The sequence below is a fragment of the Haemaphysalis longicornis genome, unplaced genomic scaffold (genome assembly GCF_048455015.1).
Source record: "Haemaphysalis longicornis isolate Haplotype H1 unplaced genomic scaffold, Haemaphysalis longicornis Haplotype H1 scaffold_1, whole genome shotgun sequence".
In the NCBI taxonomy this organism is placed as follows: Eukaryota; Metazoa; Arthropoda; class Arachnida; order Ixodida; family Ixodidae; genus Haemaphysalis; species Haemaphysalis longicornis.
This window is the reverse complement of record NW_027526203.1, coordinates 243,259,103-243,277,397: the sequence shown is the minus strand read 5'-3', so window position 1 is coordinate 243,277,397 and position 18,295 is coordinate 243,259,103. Positions and strand designations below refer to the sequence as shown.

The 18,295-nt window shown below is 48.1% G+C and overlaps 2 protein-coding genes across 2 annotated transcripts in view; both read left to right on the top strand.

Moving 5' to 3' along the window:
- The window catches only part of LOC144168930 (nose resistant to fluoxetine protein 6-like), an 84,600-nt gene that overhangs the window by 49,551 nt on the left and 16,754 nt on the right, over positions 1 to 18,295 (top strand). The window contains exon 12 of the mRNA XM_077697926.1: positions 6,707 to 6,893. Within this exon, the coding sequence (XP_077554052.1) occupies positions 6,707 to 6,893 (187 nt within the window). The remainder of the gene's footprint in view (positions 1 to 6,706; positions 6,894 to 18,295) is intronic.
- Positions 16,748 to 17,882, top strand: LOC144174660 (dnaJ homolog subfamily B member 8-like). The gene has a single exon (XM_077703448.1). It carries the CDS (start codon positions 16,854 to 16,856, stop codon positions 17,880 to 17,882), a length of 1,029 nt encoding a protein of 342 aa, XP_077559574.1. The 5' UTR covers positions 16,748 to 16,853.

The window sequence follows — 18,295 nt, the reverse complement described above, 5'->3', positions numbered from 1 at the left end:
CTGGGGTAGGCTCTTCTCGTTGACGCCTCCATGCGCTTGCTATCAGCGCAATCTGTTTAACACGACTAAAGAATTTCGGTGTGACGTTAGCGAAAAAATTATCCCAGCTTCACTGACTTAACGTCGCGAACGCTGATGTTAACAACGAAGCTGCCAAGCGTTTCCTAATCGAAAGGCTAAGCTTGATAGAACTTCTAAAATCCATTATATCGATTCCCGCTTGCGCCAATTCAATTTTACCGTGTTTCACTGCTGGCACCATGTACTGGAACCTTTTGTCATTTTTGAACTTGGTACACTGCCACGACGGGGCGCCGCGCGCGCTTTTTCTATTTAAAGGTGAAAACACTTTTTCAATGCATATTTTTTATTTACTAGCGCAAAAATTAAGCAGTCGTGTATCTTTAATTAAAAGAGAAATGCAAACATCATGCATTGATGTCTTGCCTCAAATATGCCTAGTCTTTTCCTTTTGCTCAACAATGCTGATAAGTATAAGCATTGCCACCAGACCTAATAGTTTATAAATGCTTTGCCTATATAAACGCCTCGATCAAGCATTATTATAACTTCCTGCATGTGTGCTTGGCGCATGCTCTCACCCTCGCTAGGCTATGCCCTCTCGGCATCGCTGCGCCCGCGTTACCACGCCTCGTCCCATGAAAGCCTCGATTAAGAACAGCTTCGCTGTTAAAAGACGAGGCGATGCGCCCCCTTTTTATTTGGCACTCTCAATTGTTCGTTCTGTTGAAAATCTTTCAGAGCTGTTGTTGAGTGAGCTTTTGGCTAAATAGATGGTTCCGTTAGTATGGAGCTAAAAAAATGACACAGGACATACAAGGAGCAGACGGGACTAGCGCTCACGAAGCAATGGTATCATGAGTCAACTCACCGAACGGCAAGTATTAATATAGCTAGTTCTGTACGCCTGTCTTTTAAGCGAGGGTTGCCACTGGTTTAATGGGGCATGAAGACAAAATGCAGCTTTGTTCGGTTGCCCAAGTACGCACCGTAGTGGAAGCACAGCAGCACACAACGGCCTGAATTAAACCATCCGGTTTTAGGAAGACATTTTATTCAACTTAAAGACAACCAAGAAATGGTTTCGCACAAACACATCGTCATGGCGTGCGCTTTGAGGCCGAAGCGCCAAATTAACAGGCGATCGATTGCGGCCTGTTCGTCGTAAGGACAGCACTCGCTTCTTTCGATTTACAGGGGTGAACGAGTCACTTCACTCCGGCGAAGCCGAGAAGGTTTAAAAAAAAAGTCGCGCACACTCTACATACCCGGTGCGAGGTTCAATCGTCGCTAGTGATAAACCCAACATAGTAAGCACAGTGCCACCCGCAGTAGCACGCCGTCGAATTTCATCTCGAAGCGAACGCGACTACAACACACACACACACACACGCAGCTTCGGCCACCGGCCTGGGTGCAAAACGTCGTTCGGGGAGACAGCGGTACGTGAGGGAGCACAAAACTTGCTCTATCAGACGCAAATTACTGTCCACAGAAGAGTGGAACCATGGAAGGCCGACGCACTACTTGCCGCCGTGATATAAACAAGGAGGTAACAGACATGCGACTACGCCTATCCTGCAATAACCATCGCAACCACCACCGGCGCCGCGGCTTGGCAGCTTGCAATTGTCGGAGCGGCTTGAATTATACCTGTACATTTGTAATTGTTGATGACTTAAGAATGTTAACGCGCAAAAAAAAATTATGTGTTTCTTTGAGAGCTTTTGTGCGTGGTTCTCGTTCCGCTCAGTCGCCGTTGTCATCTAGCTTCATTTTTTATTATTTACGGGGTTATTTTCAAGGTACTGCCCCAGATGCTGGTATATTCTATTTCTGCGGATGCCAATCCATCTACGTAGGCCAACTTCGGTTTTGCCTTCAGTGCCCTTTGAAAGGCACTGAAGGCAAATTCGTTACATCCGTTACAGGCACTGAAGGCTACATCCGTTTACAGCGGAGAGACCGCCGTAAACGGATGTAGTAAGCTGAAGGTTAGTTTACGTTTGGTATAAAAAGAAAAGTGACTGCATGCTATTCCCGCGCATGCCAAACCATTCAGCAGCACGGAAGCTTCACATTTGCATGAACATCTAACCAGGCTGTTTTTAACTAAATGCTTTTTATTTCACCACTTACGCTTCAGATTACGCGGACACACTCAAGTTAAAACAAGGGTCGGAACTTTCATTGTCGACCAATCGCGCTTACGAGTTGCGTTGGAAAGCAGATGGAGCGAATCATTCTTGCACGTCTGGAGTGGTTCCTTGAACATTACAATGTCTACTCGGATGTCATGGCTGGATTCCATCGTGGGCGCTCATCCATTAACTGCGTTATTGGTTTGGTGACTTTTGTGCAGAAGCGGAAAAGCGTGAAGCGCATGTGTGCTGTGTTGGTCCTCGATGGTAAAGGGGCCTGTGATAACGTGGAGCACGATGTGATTCTTAAAGTACTACAAGCTGTGGGGCTCGGTGGCCAGGTCTACCAGTACATATGGAACTACCTCACGGGGAGGTCATTGTAATGACTGCAGATGGACCGACATCAGCTCACTATACTCACCGTGGTGTTCCCCAAGGAGGTGTCCTGAGCCCTACACTGTTCAACCTTACACTAATTGGCATGACCTCCTGCCTTCCAAGGACGGTTAACGGGTCGATATACGCCGACGATATATGTGTTTGGACAGATGGCGTGGCTCGTCGGCATGTGTGCGCCCGACTGCAAAATGCCACAGGCTTGACAACCTCCTATGTACACGGACAAGGGTTGGAAATATCCAGCAGCGAATGCGCAGTGCTTGTGTTCAGACGAAAGCCTTTGTGTGCATACCCTTTGTATATCAATGGCGAAAGGGTGTCTTATGTGAGAAACCACAAGTTTCTCGGCATAATTGTCGACAGAGGCCTTTCTTGGAGCGCCCACGTAAATGTTATAAAGAAGAGGCTCTCTGCAGTGGTACATTTACTCAAACTCATCGATTGCAAGACATTGGGAACACCAAGGATGTCGATGTTAGAGCTCTACAACGCACTGTTCTTGGGCTGTCTGCGGTGCCGTGCTCCTGTCCTTTCTTGAGCCTGCCGCACAACTACTCGGTCAATTCAGGGTATACAAGCTCGAGCTCTGCGAACCTCTCTTGGCCTACCACGGTGTACATCCACAGCAGCGACCATTGCATTGACTCGCAATCACCCTTTGCAACCTTTGTGGTAGTGTAAATACTTATGACACATATCCGACACCTCACCCGCCTGCCTGATCATCACCTCGCGGGTATACCAGCGGACCGTCCCCGGGCGTCGTTCGCAAGGGTAGTAGCTGCCCACAACATCACCATGCCATCAAACTATACGCCGGCGATACGACCGCTCCTTCCGCTGTGGTGTGTGATGCAGCCCCAAGTGTGCCTAGAGATTCCAGGAGTAAAGAGAAAACGTGATATTCCAATACCGGCCCTGCAGCAGCTAACTTTGACGTACCTGCACGAGACATACAGTGACCGAACCCATGATATATACACCGATGGCTCAATAACATCGTCGGGTTCTGCCGGTGCCGTTATTATACCACGAATGTCACTGTCCAGCACATTCAAGCTAGCCAATCCTACAACCTCCACGGCTACAGAACTTACGGCCATCCGAAGCGCTCTTCGCACCATCGAGCAAAGTTCATGCCGGAGATGGGCTGTCTTCTGTCATTCGAAGCCTGCACTTCAGTCACTCCAGTCAGCCCTGTGCCGGGGACCTCAAGACCACCTACTGAGACAAATAAGAATGGTGTACGACCGTGCTGCCCAGGCGGGCCATGATGTCACCCGGCAGTGGCTTCCCAGTCACTCTGCAACGAAAGTGCGGACGCTGCCGCCCGGTTGGCGCATCATACAGCGGCGAATGTACTCATTCCATTGTCTAAGACGGACGCAGCTAGGGCCCTCCGCATACTTGGCCGGGAGAAAACCATCTCTCGATGGTCAACAGAACAGTTCGCATGTGCATGTATTGGTGCCCTTGACCCGCACCTGCAACGTCCCCTTCCACTAAGCCTTCTTTGCCGTCTCTGGCTGGGGGCGGCATTCACAAATGCTTACTCATACTTAAGAGGCACGCCGGAGACGATGCGCCACGTTTTATGCGAGTGCCCACGCTACTCGCCCGAAAGAAAGAAGCTGTCGTCAGCATTGAGGAACCTAGACTCTTGGCGGCCATTTTCGGAGGAGAAGATTCTGTGTCACTGCCCTTCTCTGTCTTCCGCTCAGAAGGGGATTAAGGAAATCTTACGCTTTCTACGGGAGACGAATTTGAACTCTTGACTATAGACTGAAAGCCTTCAGTGGTAATCACTGAACTTGAACGTTTAATGCTTCAGCGCGCGGCATACCTGTCTGCTCCAATTTTTCTTCATTCTTTCCTTTTTCTTTTTTGCCTATATACCCTTTTCAACGTGCAGGATAGCAAACTAGGCTCTAGCCAGGTTAACTTTCCTGGCTTTCTTCTACATCCTTCCTTCCTTCCTTAATTCAAATCATGTTTCAACGCATGGCAAGCTTTACCACCAGGCGAAACAGCTGTGCGGAGAAGCCAGTTTATGACGAAATTGGGGGTGGGCGACCAAAGGCGTTAAGGAAGGTGTTGAAAGGTTTTGAGGAAGGCGGGGTCGCAGGAATAACGGCGCCCATCTTCAATACTAAGGAAATGCAATGTGCAAAGGATGAGGTTACGAAGTTATGAGGTTATGAGGTTAAGCGGCGACACAGAGCGGACGAGAAGCAGGGAAGTGTCGAAATATCTTCGGATTCGGAAATGGGTCGTGGGTCCCGTTATAATGCCAGTCCGTTGACAGCTTCAACGAGGTGCTTCCCACGAATTTCTGTTTTCTTGTTACCCACAGCGGGCGGTGCGCATTGAAGTCCCCATAAATGATCTTCGGTGGACAATGGGCACACAACTTTTCCAAGAAATACCTCCTATGCATGTGTGGTCGGGGGGTCACGTACACCGATGCGACGCTTAGTTCCCGGGTGTCCAGCTGGATCCTCACAGCCACAACTTCGATGGTTTCAGTGCACAGGTGGCTCACAGACAAAGATGCGTGGGGGATTCCGCACCGAACGTATCAAGCAGTATTACCATCTGGAAAAGTTGCAATGCAAACGTTCATTACCCACGTAGCCGGATAGCGACCTTTTCATGGGTAATCCTGCTTCTGACAAAGCCAATATCGGTATAGGGGATTTCTTCAAAAACAATTTTATCTTCGATGGACGGCTATATAGGCCGGCACAGTTCCACCGTAAAATCAGGGGCTGTTTTGAAGAGCGCGTTTTGTTCTCAGAAGGCATTTCGCTGCATCGAAGGATGCTCTGAGCTACTTAGTATCGCTTCAAGCACACTCCTGCTTGCGCTGGCAGGCATAGTTGCAACGTGGGACCGCAGGGCAGAAAAAAAGAAGCCGAAGAATCTCCTTGCAGTCATCCACCTTGTCCTCCTGGGCAAGGGGTGACTCCCCACCCGCTTTCCGACGATTCCTCTCTGACGTCACAGAACCTTGTTTGTGCGAGCGGTTGGCAGCCGTAGACCTAAGCAACCGCAGAAACACGACTGAGCGATTGTAGCGAGGCCTCATAGTTCCGCTTGCTCGCAGCACTTGAATGCTGACATGCAGTTAGCACACTGGTAACTATGTTTCCAGTGCTGGCCCACACTACGTCACTGTAGCAACAAAGTCGACAGCTTTTCCACTTTTCATACATTTTTTTCGGCTAAAAAATGGCCGAGTATTTGCTCCTTTCGTTGCAAATGCCGGTGAAAGACGATGGGTGACTGGCGCGTCTGCCAAGTAAATGCCTCCCTTCTCTTTCCCGCTCAACTTTCATGCTGTTCCGCTCCCGTCTCGCTCCTCCCAAGATAACACGGTAGAGCTTTGCTCAAGTCGACTTAAATATACCGCGTTCCACTGCTCCAAGTCGGGTGCCTCAATGCCAGCGCTGCCGTACGGCGGAGAAACGCGTGAATCGAGGCTCCCTACTACAACGTTTATAGAACCACGTTTCCCTACCCCGCGAGCGTTTCAAAAGGAACGTGGTACCTATCTAGTGGAACCTTTCGTTGCTGTTGTCGTTTGATTTCTTAAATGCCGCCAGGAGCGCGGGCAACAGCAGGCGTCGGTTTTCTGCAGTTGATGTAGTATTTCATTTGCTATTGCAAAAACCAAGCATCCATAAATTTTTAATAAAGGAACACTGCGAATATCACCTATGTATTGATTATCTGCCTTATATTCGCATAATGTCCTGTTATTGTTCAACAATGTTGACAAGTATGAACATTAACACAGGACTTGGGCGTTTACATTTGTCTGTAGGTATATAAGACTATTGCGCAGGTTCAGTTTCACTTTGGCCGGGTGGCTGAATCGAGTCACAGGCAGACAGACAGACAGACATAGACAGACCAAAATTTCTGCGTGTAAGTAGCCCAAGAAAGACTATCGTCTTTAAAAACGTCTTCAATGGCTGGAATGAAGCCTAGTTAGTTACCGTGCATCAAAGTGAAGGAAGTTGTATTTTGTCTTCATGGTCCCCCTGAGCTCTGTGGCAGGAGAATGATGTTTCTAGAATGGCGCATACGTGAAATCAACCACGGCTTCTTCATTCCTTTCTGTCTCACGGGCTGAGCAGTGGTGGCGGTGGGCGCTGTGGGCCCTGTCGCTGTCCTGCATGCCGCTGGTGCTGTTCGCCTCGTGGCCTTGGAACAACATGCGGCTGCCCTCGAGGGGCATGGCGGCCATGTATGCGGCACTGCACAAGAACGCCTGGGCCCTGTGCATCGCCTGGATCACTTTCGCCTGCGCCACCGGGCAAGCAGGCAAGGCACCATCCCCTGACGCCGCCACTACGGGCGAATTCGCCCGTTAGTTAACTGTCCCGCAAATAGGTACACTGCGACGTTCTTCAACGGTGCGCTCCGTGAGGCCTCTAGCGAAGAATTTATAGTTGTAACAAGTTATTGTGAACGACACGACATTGTGAACGACACGACATTGTGACGGAAACAATTTCCACACGCTGCACGGGTAATGAAATGGTTTTTAATTGAAAAGAATCTCAAAAAAAACGCGGATATTGATCAGTGACGCAGCGGTGCCGTCAAAGAGACGCTAAAGTGTAGATACAGATCCGTCTCAATTGGTAGATTTCAGTGCCGTAGATGCAAACACAGTAATACCTCGTTAACTCGAACTCGCATATCTCGAAAAATCGGCTTCGAAATTTTCCGCGGCTTTGAACCAATTATACGTCCCATGCATTTGTTGCCCTTTATTTCGAAGTATTTGTGGGCCAAACTGCGGATGTCTCCAAATATTGACTGAGAGTGGAACGAAAATTTCCTCGCCTCGGACCGTTTCACAAGATTCGTGCGATGCTGCCGCGCCTAGGTCCCTCGATTTTTTTCTCGTTTAGCCGCGCCTACCACAAAGCCGATGTTTTCCCCGAACGTGAAGTCTTAGCCTACAGGAATATCAACTTCGTCAAGCAACCCTGCTGGTGAACGTCTCTAGTATGTTTTTTTTTGTTTTTCGAACCTTTATGAAAAGCAAAATTGGAAGCTGCTGTGGAAGAGCTGGTAAGTAGTAGCGCCTTTATTGCAACGAACTCGATATTTCATGGTGATTCGCGCAACTTTGCTTATCTCAAAAATCCGCTTATCTGGAAATATTTCCCGGTTTTTATTACTTCGAGTTAATGAGGTATTACTGTATACCGCTAACGGCAACAGCAGTTTTTTTATAACAGCAGTTCTTTAGAAAATGACAAAAGCGTGAAAATAGCAATCTCCGCCCCGTTAGCTTTCCTGCCCTACTATTTGTGGCGTCGCAAATCGTGAATACCGTTGAACCCCGTTGACCCGTTATCGGGTCATACAATTTCCCGGTTACTACGCTCTCAATTGTGAACACTAAAAATTCCCCATAGTATGTTTCTTACCGGATAGTACGTTCTGCCGGATAGTACGTATCTCGCTCGCGTTTTTTTAAACGAATCAACGAGGTGGATCGGTGGCGCTTGTCTGAGCAGTTTCCTGAAACAACCACGTGCTGAGCACGTGTGTTTCCAAAAGGCATGAACTGAAGCGCTTAAACATTATTAAGCAGGTTATTTTTTTTAAACTTCTCGGGACAGTTGTTTCAGTTTCAATTCCGGTCCAATGTTTTGCATACTGTGCCTCCAGAAGACTTACTCGAGCAAATCATAGACCTAATTCGCCTTTTTCATTCTTACTGTTTATTTATACACGATAACTAGCAACAAAGCTCCAATAGTACTGACGCAATCGGCTAAGCTAAACGACGTGTCCGGGCCGCCATGAGCCGCCATGTTGGGGAAACCGCGCGAGTAGTTTCCACTGTTCCTCCGAGGCGGCAGCACCATCCTTGCTGGAAATGCTGTGGATGGATTTGTAGGCGGTCCTTCTTCACCCTGGGTAACGTCACCTTCTGCGTCTCGTAAGAATGAAAAGGTATCAAGAAAGAAAAGCACAGCTTTAATTATTCATTTCTACAGAATCAAAGCATCGTTCGCCGTCGAACGGAAGCCGAAACAGCTTCAAATTTTGGGATCTTCAAGTGAAGAGAAATCATTCGGCCTTTAGTGTCCCTTTGGCAGGCAACCGTTCTACCCAACGGCCATACTGCTGTCGCGAGAAGGCGGGCGGTAAGTGCGAGAATGATTGCGCATTGCAGAGACGGAAAGAGGGTCCCTTTTTATCCCATTCCCTATAAGAGTGCAGAAGCCTCCCTTCTCCTTTCTTTTTAGCCCCTTACCCAGTCCTCTTACAACCTGAGCGTCCAGGAGATATGCACCCTTTCCCAAAAAACACGAAATTTTCTTCGGACTACTTTTATTCGGTTCTTTCTAGCATTCATCCCTTGTAGAGAACGGACGTACGGACGGACGGATGGACGGTTACCTTACCAGGAATTGGAAAGGGGCTGGCCTCGTGTAAATGGGCTCACATGAAAACAACACAGTAGCTCGCAACAACATAGTAGTGAAACTAAATTAGGATATTTACCTCAATGGTCCGACGCACGCTTGGGTACCGATATTTACCCGCGTTAGGTACAGAATTAGGTACAGTTAATAGGTGTGTAAATGAAGCAAAAATAAGAAAAGAGAAAAAGCACTAGTACGCAAGAATGAGGCGCCATGAGTAACCGTGGTGGTAGCAGTAAAGTGCTTCGAGTGCTAATCGCGGGACTCCCCAGCATGATGTCCGAATACAAAAACGAATTCAACAAAAATTCTTTAGATGTTTTCTCGAGGCATGAAAAGCATTAGTTCGCTTGACTAAGTAAACAGTACCAACCGCGATGGATCGCTCTCGTTTCACATAAAAGGAGCCAAACTAGCAGTTCTACCTGGACGTACGAAGTCACCGGAACCTGCGAATTATTTGGCTAAATCTTGAACTTCGCAATATCTCGAAAGGATAACCTTGCAGGCAACTACGGTGGGAATACGAAAACCTTTGTTAACTGAGAAAATTCGCGAAAAATGGTTCCCCTAAATTGAGTTCTACTGTAGTTACTTTCCTCGAGCGTATACCGCGCGCCACTGTTCTGTGGGGGCATGTATATAGAACATGGGGTTTGCACCAGACGTCGTTTTCGAAATGGGACCGAAGTAAATTTATTAAATGTTTCGCGGGTTCGTTTTCTGGTGCCAAGCCGCGACGCAGTATATTTTGGAGTAACTTCGTATCACGAGAGGTATAACTAACTTTGCTTGGCATGCTTTTCAGATGGCGGCGCAAAGCGAAAACGCCCGTGTGTCGAGATTTCAGGGCACGTTATAAAGGACCCGAGGTTGACAAAAATAATCCGGAGCCCTTTGCTTCGGCGTGTCTTAAAGCCCAGGTGCAGCTTCGGCGCGTTAAACCCCCAAAATATGAAAATTCGGAATTTGTTGGGCCTATGTCCCACCATAAATAATTGTGTAGTTTGAAGGCAACATAAAATTGCAGCGCAATTCCCAGGCGCAAAACGTACTCGGCTATCTGAAAGATATGCGCCTGGAACTACAGGATTCACTGGTGCGACTGAGTACCATGCAGTGATCGCGTGTGGGTGGCGTCGCACGCGGCAAAACAGGGAGACAATGGTTCAATTTCGCAAATATTTTTTTCCCATGTGGTTTGAAAACAAAATGACCGATTAAAAAATCTTTGCAAACCTCTATTGTCCACTACGTTTACCTGCAATTAGGGCAAGGCTTGCTTTGCTTTGACAAAAACTAACATGAATCTCTTCAACTATGATTCTGGGTCAGGACACTTTGATAGAGCTGTTTTCTTCGTTTTTAGGCACGGCTTTTGTTAGGCTGTTATCGCAACCTACCTCAGCCGTAACATAAATTTCGCTTCGATCAGGTGACACCTAAACAAATGCCAACTTTCACGCAGATACGTTTCACAGAAACAAAAAACAACCTTTTCCTGCTCCCCGCCAAACGACTGTGAATTGCGAGGGAGGTTTTCCAACCTCTTTTCGGATTCTGCCTGTTATTTTTTATAATACCACCTGGAGCAGGCGCAGCACTCATTTTAGCCGCTGTGAGTTTAATGGAACAAAAAAAAGTTGCGGGTGAACCCTTGCTTAGGTCGTAGGCATAAAGTTTCATGCTTACATATACTAGAGGGAAATCTGCCGCTGCCGTTGCGGGCCGTCGTAAGAGCCGCCATTGCAGCTAGCGACGTTCCTCGCCTACTTGGCTTGGATGGCCACAAGGCTTCTTTTTTGTCTCGAAGAAGCTTCTAAATAATCCCTGACAAATAAATCTTTTTGGAGCTTCAACTTTATAACAAAAATACAAATTTGATTAATCCTCTACAATAATATTCTTGCATATTTGCAGCCAGAGGCAACTTCTCAGCCAGTTCATGAGCCATGCCAAGGGCAAGTGGAACGTGCCTACCCGGTACATGACGGAAGGCTCACTGAAGCGCGGCTCCCCTAGACAGTGGCGCCAGATTTCCCTACGAAACTTTATTTTCGTAGGATTTGAGACGAGATGGAAATACTTCGTCGTGCAGGGATCAAACGTTTTGGAACGGATATGTTAGATTCATGTTCTCCATTCGCTGAAGATCAGCTGAGGGGGCGAGAATAGCAGCAGTGGTATTATTGTTCGCGGCCCACGCGAGCAATCACTAACCGGCGCGAGCGCCTACAAATCTTAGAGGTGTGTGTCACCGACCAGCGTCGCGGAGCCAGCGTGTGATGTGTAAACATCGCCAAGTTGCTGCCTCGAGCTTGCTTTGGGGTATTTGGAAGGAGTAGCCTGCACGTTTTCCAGATCAACTTGTTATTGCCAATGATCGGTCACAATCTGAGGCTAAAGCATCTGCGGGTATCTACTTTGGTGATGTGTACTGAAATTGTTTTTACGTTAGCTTGCATACACAGATACTTTAGGCAGAATTTCAATAAAAAAAAACCCGCAACCAGCACGCCTCCTTGCACAACAAGGCTTGATCGGAAGTTGGAAGAGATCTCTGTGGGGAACGCTGAAGAGATGGGAAGCAGATGTGGGTGATTGCTTTTCACTAATGATTGCTCAGGCCCCTTAAGTAGAATTCATGGCAGGGAGTAACGGAGCATTTCCTGGGACAAGACTAAACACCTTGAATATAAATGTGAGCGGACACCGTGAGTGCTGTCGAGCTAAAGATTTAAACTGCTTTGTCGCAGACCCGTGGTTCTTAAATCGGGGTCCCCCAGGAAATTTCTGGGGTCTGCGAAGCCCTTCCCGAAGCCGTGTGCCCCTATTCTTTTCTACCTTTTGCCAAACCATTCCGGCAACGCCAAAACGTAGCTTTGCTACGTGACTTGTATGCGTTTGACTCCTCCGCGCACCACACGAATTAACGTCGGCTTTTTTCAGAACACGCCAGTTGTGAGGGAAAGGCAGACTCACAGAAGGCAGGCATATAATAGGTTACGGTTTAGACGACTTTAACGCCCAAGAAGGAATTGTTTGGCAGTACGACATACACCAGCATAGCAGCCAGACACAAAAGGCGCGCATTGAATAGGTGTATGGGCAATATTAGCTGCAAGTCCCAATTCTTTGGCATTATGACGCGCATCAACAATATTCATCGCGGGGTCCCCCATCGCTTTTGCAAGCCCTAAAGGGGTCCCCGGCCAACACTCATGGTCGAGGACCCCTGCTGCAGACCCCCGCCAAAATGTGGTGCAGGCTTAAAAGGGACCGGTAACAAACGTGTGTTAAATAGAAAATATGGTCATTTTCATATTTCAATTTCACGTTGTCATGCTTAGCGTAATTAAACGAAACATGGAGGTTTTTATACGTTTCTGCTCGCGAAGAAACCTGGTATGAAACCTAGAACCTATAAAAATAAAAATATAAAATGGACTAAAACCTATAAAACATAGAAGAAACCTAGAAATAAAATTCGCATAGCAAAACTTTTTCACAACCATTGTCATTAGACCTTTTTTGTGTCCACTGCACGGTGAAGGGGTTCTCTTATTTACGCCCAACAACTTATTTTCTACGCTATCCGAATCGGTTTTTCGCCAACCAGAATAGGTTTACAGCCGGTTTTTTTTTTTTTTTTGTCTTGCGAACCTTGGGAGCCAACTGAACGGGTGGTGTGATATCAATCGCGTAAAAATCCAACACCGTACGATATCTTGAATAAACTAACACGTCAGTATTATATAAATCCGTTAGCAAAGAAATAATCTCTTCGAATTTGCGTGTATTGCAAGCAGTTTCGGCCGTTTCGCGTTATTCTTTCGCGTCCCTTTGGCTGGAAAGGATTCAAAAGCGCTTTACAAGAATTGTATGTAGTCGTTACTCACCACGGAGCCATTATGCGCACGGCGAGCTTCTCAAGCTTCTGAATCTGCATCATCTACTAGGATATTTTTCTTTTCAACTGTATTCATTCAATGTTTCCCTGCCCTTCTCTTGTGAGCGCAATTCTTCTGCGAGTGCCAAGCAGGCCACTGCGCCCGCATGGCTGCTCTTATGTACACAGAACACTGAGCCTGGCACCAGCTAGCCGATGCCAGAATGCGTTTAATAGCCTGTTTTACATTGTAATGACATTTTTTTGTGACGAATGCGTTTTATTTAAGAGATCTTTGAAAAATACGATATTTTGAATACGCATGTCGGGGAATGGTCGCATCTGCAGCTTTCCCTCTGTTGTTGTGCGTCTTACACCAATAGGACCACCCCCTCATGCCAACTTATGTATACTCTGCAGACGGCCTCCGAGCGCTTGTTCGAAAATCTTATTTTGCCTTCTTTGCTCACGCCCCACTTTTGTACATATCTACAAATTTATTTTTGCCCATTTCTGATTGATGTTGTGCCAGAGCGCCTGGCCCAAATGCGTTGCACGAGGCGACGCGCCGACAGCGAGGCTGAGTCACGCCTCTCCCTTTCGTCGCTGCGGCGCGGCCGAATCCTGCATCTCGGAACGCTGCGGCGCTGTGCGGCGCGGCCGAATCCCGCATCCCAGAACGCTGCGGCGCGGCCGAATCCCGCATCGGAGAACGACCAAACAAGGGCATGTCGCTACGCCCGGAGGCGAGGTCACGGAGACGGCGGGCGCATCGCCCTCCCTTTCCCCATTGGCGGCGCATCTGACTCACCGCTTCGCTACCATTCGTCGGAATTCAAACTTCAGGCAGCTAGAGCCCTGATTGGAGCTATTCGAACTTCTCGGAGCCCCAACGAACTTCTCGGGGTATAAAAGAAGTCCGGAGGCTCACATCGTCGGCTTTCCTCGGCGGCTTCTCTCCGGCACCAGTCTCTTCGGAAGCACCGAGTGAAAAGGGTGCTGTCGCCTTTGTGCGAGTCATGTAACGTTTGCTTACCCTATATATACTGTATATAAATGTTACTTCAACTCTTCGTCGGCTCGAGGACTTCGTCGCTCTGCTCTGCGCCGCGTCGATAGCGGACGGAGCAAGGCAACATCGCTACACCGGTGACTGCGCTCGGGTGGCCAGTCGCAACAGTGGTGGCAGCGGTGGGATCGTCATTTCCCAACAGTGGTGGCAGCGGTGGGATCGTCAGGATGGCTGATTCCCACCATCGGTGACGAGCTGGATACGAGTCACAACCTTGGCGACCGCCCTGGGATAGTCATTCCTAACCTCGGAGACAACGGTGGGATCGTCATTTCCCAACATTGACTACCTTTCCTTGTATGTTGCCTGTTTGTATGCCTTATGCTCCTCATGTACACAGGGAGTGCAACACCCAAGAAGGCCGAGCGGTTTTGTAAATAAATAAATAAATAAATAAATAAATAAATAAATAAATAAATAAATAAATAAATACTACTGCCATAAAAGCCAAGATGTTTGAAAGTGTGGAGTAGTGGGAGGAAGGGTACGAGGAGCATAGGTTGGAAGAAGGGGTTTGCAAGTTCGCTGGGAAGAAGTATTGATCAGGTGTGCGCTAGACTAGGTACTAGCATACAGGTTTGTCCCTGTAGGGACTCTTGTAATAATTCGCTTGAGGTGGAGATAACGCTAGTTGCAGCTGCTTTAAGCGTCTGTAGTCCTATGTAAAAGGCGGCTTATCCAAATGAGGAGCTGCAGGAGAACTTTACACCTTTACCAGGAATCCAAAAAATAAATCTGCAAGATGTTAAACTTGGCCCCCTTATAAAGTTGCCTTAGCGCCAAAAGCGAGAATAATGTTTTAAGCGACGTAATTAGAGACAGCGGAAAAAAGGGCTCCACAAAATCAGCAACGCGAAATAGTGCCCATGAAATGGGATCCGGGATATTGGATTCACGATATGAATCCGGCTTTAGAAAACGCCTAACAAAACAGGGGAGAGAGATTTTTTCGATAGCTGCTTTGCATTTCAATGTTTCTCGCTGCAAGTCACGCGTAGCCTTTGCGACTAATGTCCCGTGCCTACATGCGTCGTATTTCAGAAAGGAACATTGCTTATTTGCGAACATTTCACCACTCTTCTCGGCCCACGTTACTCCTGAGCGTGTGCCATTGCGGCCCCGACATGACGGCGTATCACTTAACTAAACTCTCAACTCATTGGCCGGCCTCATTCTTCAAGGCACAACAGACCCCCTTCCACTCTCACAACCATAACTGCGGCTCGTGTTCCGGGATCCGCTTGTCTGGGTAATTGAACAAATGTAGTCCTTTGTAGGCCGACGTTTTGTTGGCGTAAAACTGTGACACATCTATTAACCCGTAAGCATGCTTTGCCGACCGCCAAGAGTACCAACGATATATAAATTCTTGTATCTGTACAAAAAATGCTCAATTGGTGAAGTTTACATATTTAGTCGTTCAACAGTGTAAGTGTTGGTTATTTTAAAGGGTAATAAAATGAATAAAAAAAAGTAAATATCCGTCACACTAAATACCACGTTTAATTGTTATAATAGTGTAAGTGTAGTTTATTTGTCGAAGGAACAAAAAAAAAAAAAACGAGAAATCACAAATATGTAGCCAAATGTTACCGAAAGTCGCTCAATGGGTTTTAATATATCCCAACGTGAACTAAATGCGACCCGAAATAGCTGAATCCGGCTACTTATAGCCAAACCTGGCAATTGAACAACTAATATGCAGGCGAGCGGTGTAAGAATGCTTACGCATTAGTAGACAATTCCAAGATTTCCTTGCAGCTTTTAATATAACTGTCCTGGAATGTCGTACTTGTAGATACATTTGTATTTGACTGCGCAAAGAGTGGGATGCCTAGTTTTTGATAAATCTGAGCCCCTAGAGCATGATTGGCTAGGCGTACTCGTTTTTTTTCTTTTTTCTTTTGCAGAGAAAAACCTATTTTGTAGAGATCCCCTTCGTCGTTTTGGTCTGGTGCTTACAACTACCACTCTACTTCCATTAGGTGCCACTTCCATGCTGCTTGCATTAAAAAGTAAATCTCATACAAGATACACTACCACGACAAACATTGAACAATTAAAAACCCACCTGTACAGTTCGAGAAACCCTTACACGGTGTGTTGTTTAACCTCCTCCTCCTCGCCTTCCTCTGCATGAGGCGTAGGTTCCCCGATTAAAATGATACATAATTTAATATGTTAACACAGTTCTCTTTTGGAAGAATGAAATTCAACCGGGAAGAATTTATTTTAAACGGGAGGCTAAGAGGCCCTGTCGGGAGAAATAGAGGCACGAGTAGGGGAAGGTGGGTATATGTCCGAGGCGATTAATGTTTTTCTATGAGACTTTGTGTTCACTTGCGCCCGTCAGAGTGGGTTGCGCCCATAAGGGAACTATACACACAAATTTGGTAGAGTTGGCGAAGACATACCAAGGTGATCAAGAGTCATTCCAGAGTCTTAAAGGCGCACTCCAGGGGGTACTTAGAGAGGGAATGACGAACAGAGAAATTTCCTGCAGCCGATGGTTTCCTCATTTCAGGGTGGCCACCGGCACTCAACTACTGGGTAGGAACGCGGAATACGCAGCGAGGAATAAAAGGGTGTATAAGAAGGTAGATTAAAAGCGCAGAGATAATAATGGCGGTTCCAGTACGCATGGCTTTATATCAGCCACCATAACTCTTTTTTGTTTATATAAAGTTTTCTGCCTGTCGCTGGTTTTAAATCTATGTTTGTATGAAATTCATTGTTTTTAGAATTTATGATGCTGTTACAGCCTTATTGGACACTCGCAAAGACTTGGCCACGAACCCTCCGTGGCTACGTTCTACCACTAAGCGAAGCAGAAGAGGAAAACAGCCAGTCCCTGGCCGCAGCCGCGCACCATGGATAACTACTACTACAGGGTCCTGGAGGTGAACCGTGACGCTTCGCAAGAAGACATCCAGCAGGCCTATTTGCGGCTCATTTTAAGGCTGCGCCCGGACAAGAATCCGAATAACAGGAGGGCAGCTGAAGCGCGCTACAAGGCGGTCTGCGAAGCTTACTATGTGCTCTCGAACGAAGCGCGCCGCCGCCAATATGACCAGTTCGGCTGCCAGGCTTTCGGCACCCAGCCGTTGGCCGACACCGACAGCTGTCTCAGCGCCCCTTCCGGCTGCGCGTACGCCTTCACTTTTCGCGAGCCGGACGAGGTGTTCCGCGAGTTCTTCGGTGCATCAGGGCACCCGGAGAGCGACGAGCCGGGACCTTGCAGGCGGCAGCGTGGCGGCACCGTCCTGGCGAGTGGGCAGCCCTTCTGGCAGAACAGCTTCCTCGGCGATCAACGGCCGGGATTCCTATTCAACGCGGACGACATGGCGTTCGCCGCGCACGCACCGGGATTCATGACCGTGGCTCCGGGCTTTGTAGGGACGCCCACGCAGCACATGTCTTCCACCTGGTACGAGGGAGGTAAGCGCATCGAGGTCTACACGCTCATCGAAGATGGTGCTAAGTCGGTGGTACGCTTCGAAGACGGCGTATCCGTCCCGTGCGACATTAGCGGTGCCCCCGAAGGCGCCCACTGCACGGCGCTTGTAGCACGAAATCCTAGCGTCAGTGTTCCACCTGTAGCCCGAAGCGCCAAAATTGGCAAGCGGCAGTCGAAGCTTAGCTTGAACCGACCGCCACAGCTGCCGCCTCTTGGGGAGACCCCGACTCCACAGCAGGTGGTGGAGAAAGGTGTGGCTTTCAAGGCTGTCGCTTCGAGGCGCAATTTCCGCAAAGGCAGCAAGTCCCGCAGCCGCTCGAGGAAGCCCACCACGCCGAGCAAGGGGACCTCCAAGTCGCCCAAAAAGGATGACCAGGATGGCGCGGCCGGCTCTCCGGTGTCCCCAACCACCGCACCGCCGCAGCTAAATCAGGCCAAGTAGCCGTGGCTGCCCTCCCTGGGAATGCTCATAGCCTGCTTCTACGCCGCTCAGGTCAGCGTAGTTTGGACCAGAATATCTGCGCATTTCATAAAAAAAAAAATTCATTTTCTTCATGTCGCTGGTTTTCCTGTGACCATGACACCAATGCATAGCCGCTTGTGAAGTGGGGCCGAGGGAGCGGAATGCATCATTCTCCTTGGCCTTGGTACTACACCCCCATTCAATTAGCGCTTTCGCTACGATAAGGTAAGGACCAAGATAGCGCGGTGGGCGTCTGGGGAACAAGTGAATCGAGTATAAAATAAACTTCCCGAATTGCACGCTCAGGAATGGCTCTTACAAGAAGCGCACCACGCTGCCGAAGGAAGCTCGTCAAGATGCCTCCCCCTTCGAAGGCCGGGATTTTACGCCGC

Bases quoted from the DNA above. Each gene is read 5' to 3' on its own strand.
- LOC144174660 (XM_077703448.1), top strand. From the start codon at position 16,854: ATGGATAACTACTACTACAGGGTCCTGGAGGTGAACCGTGACGCTTCG.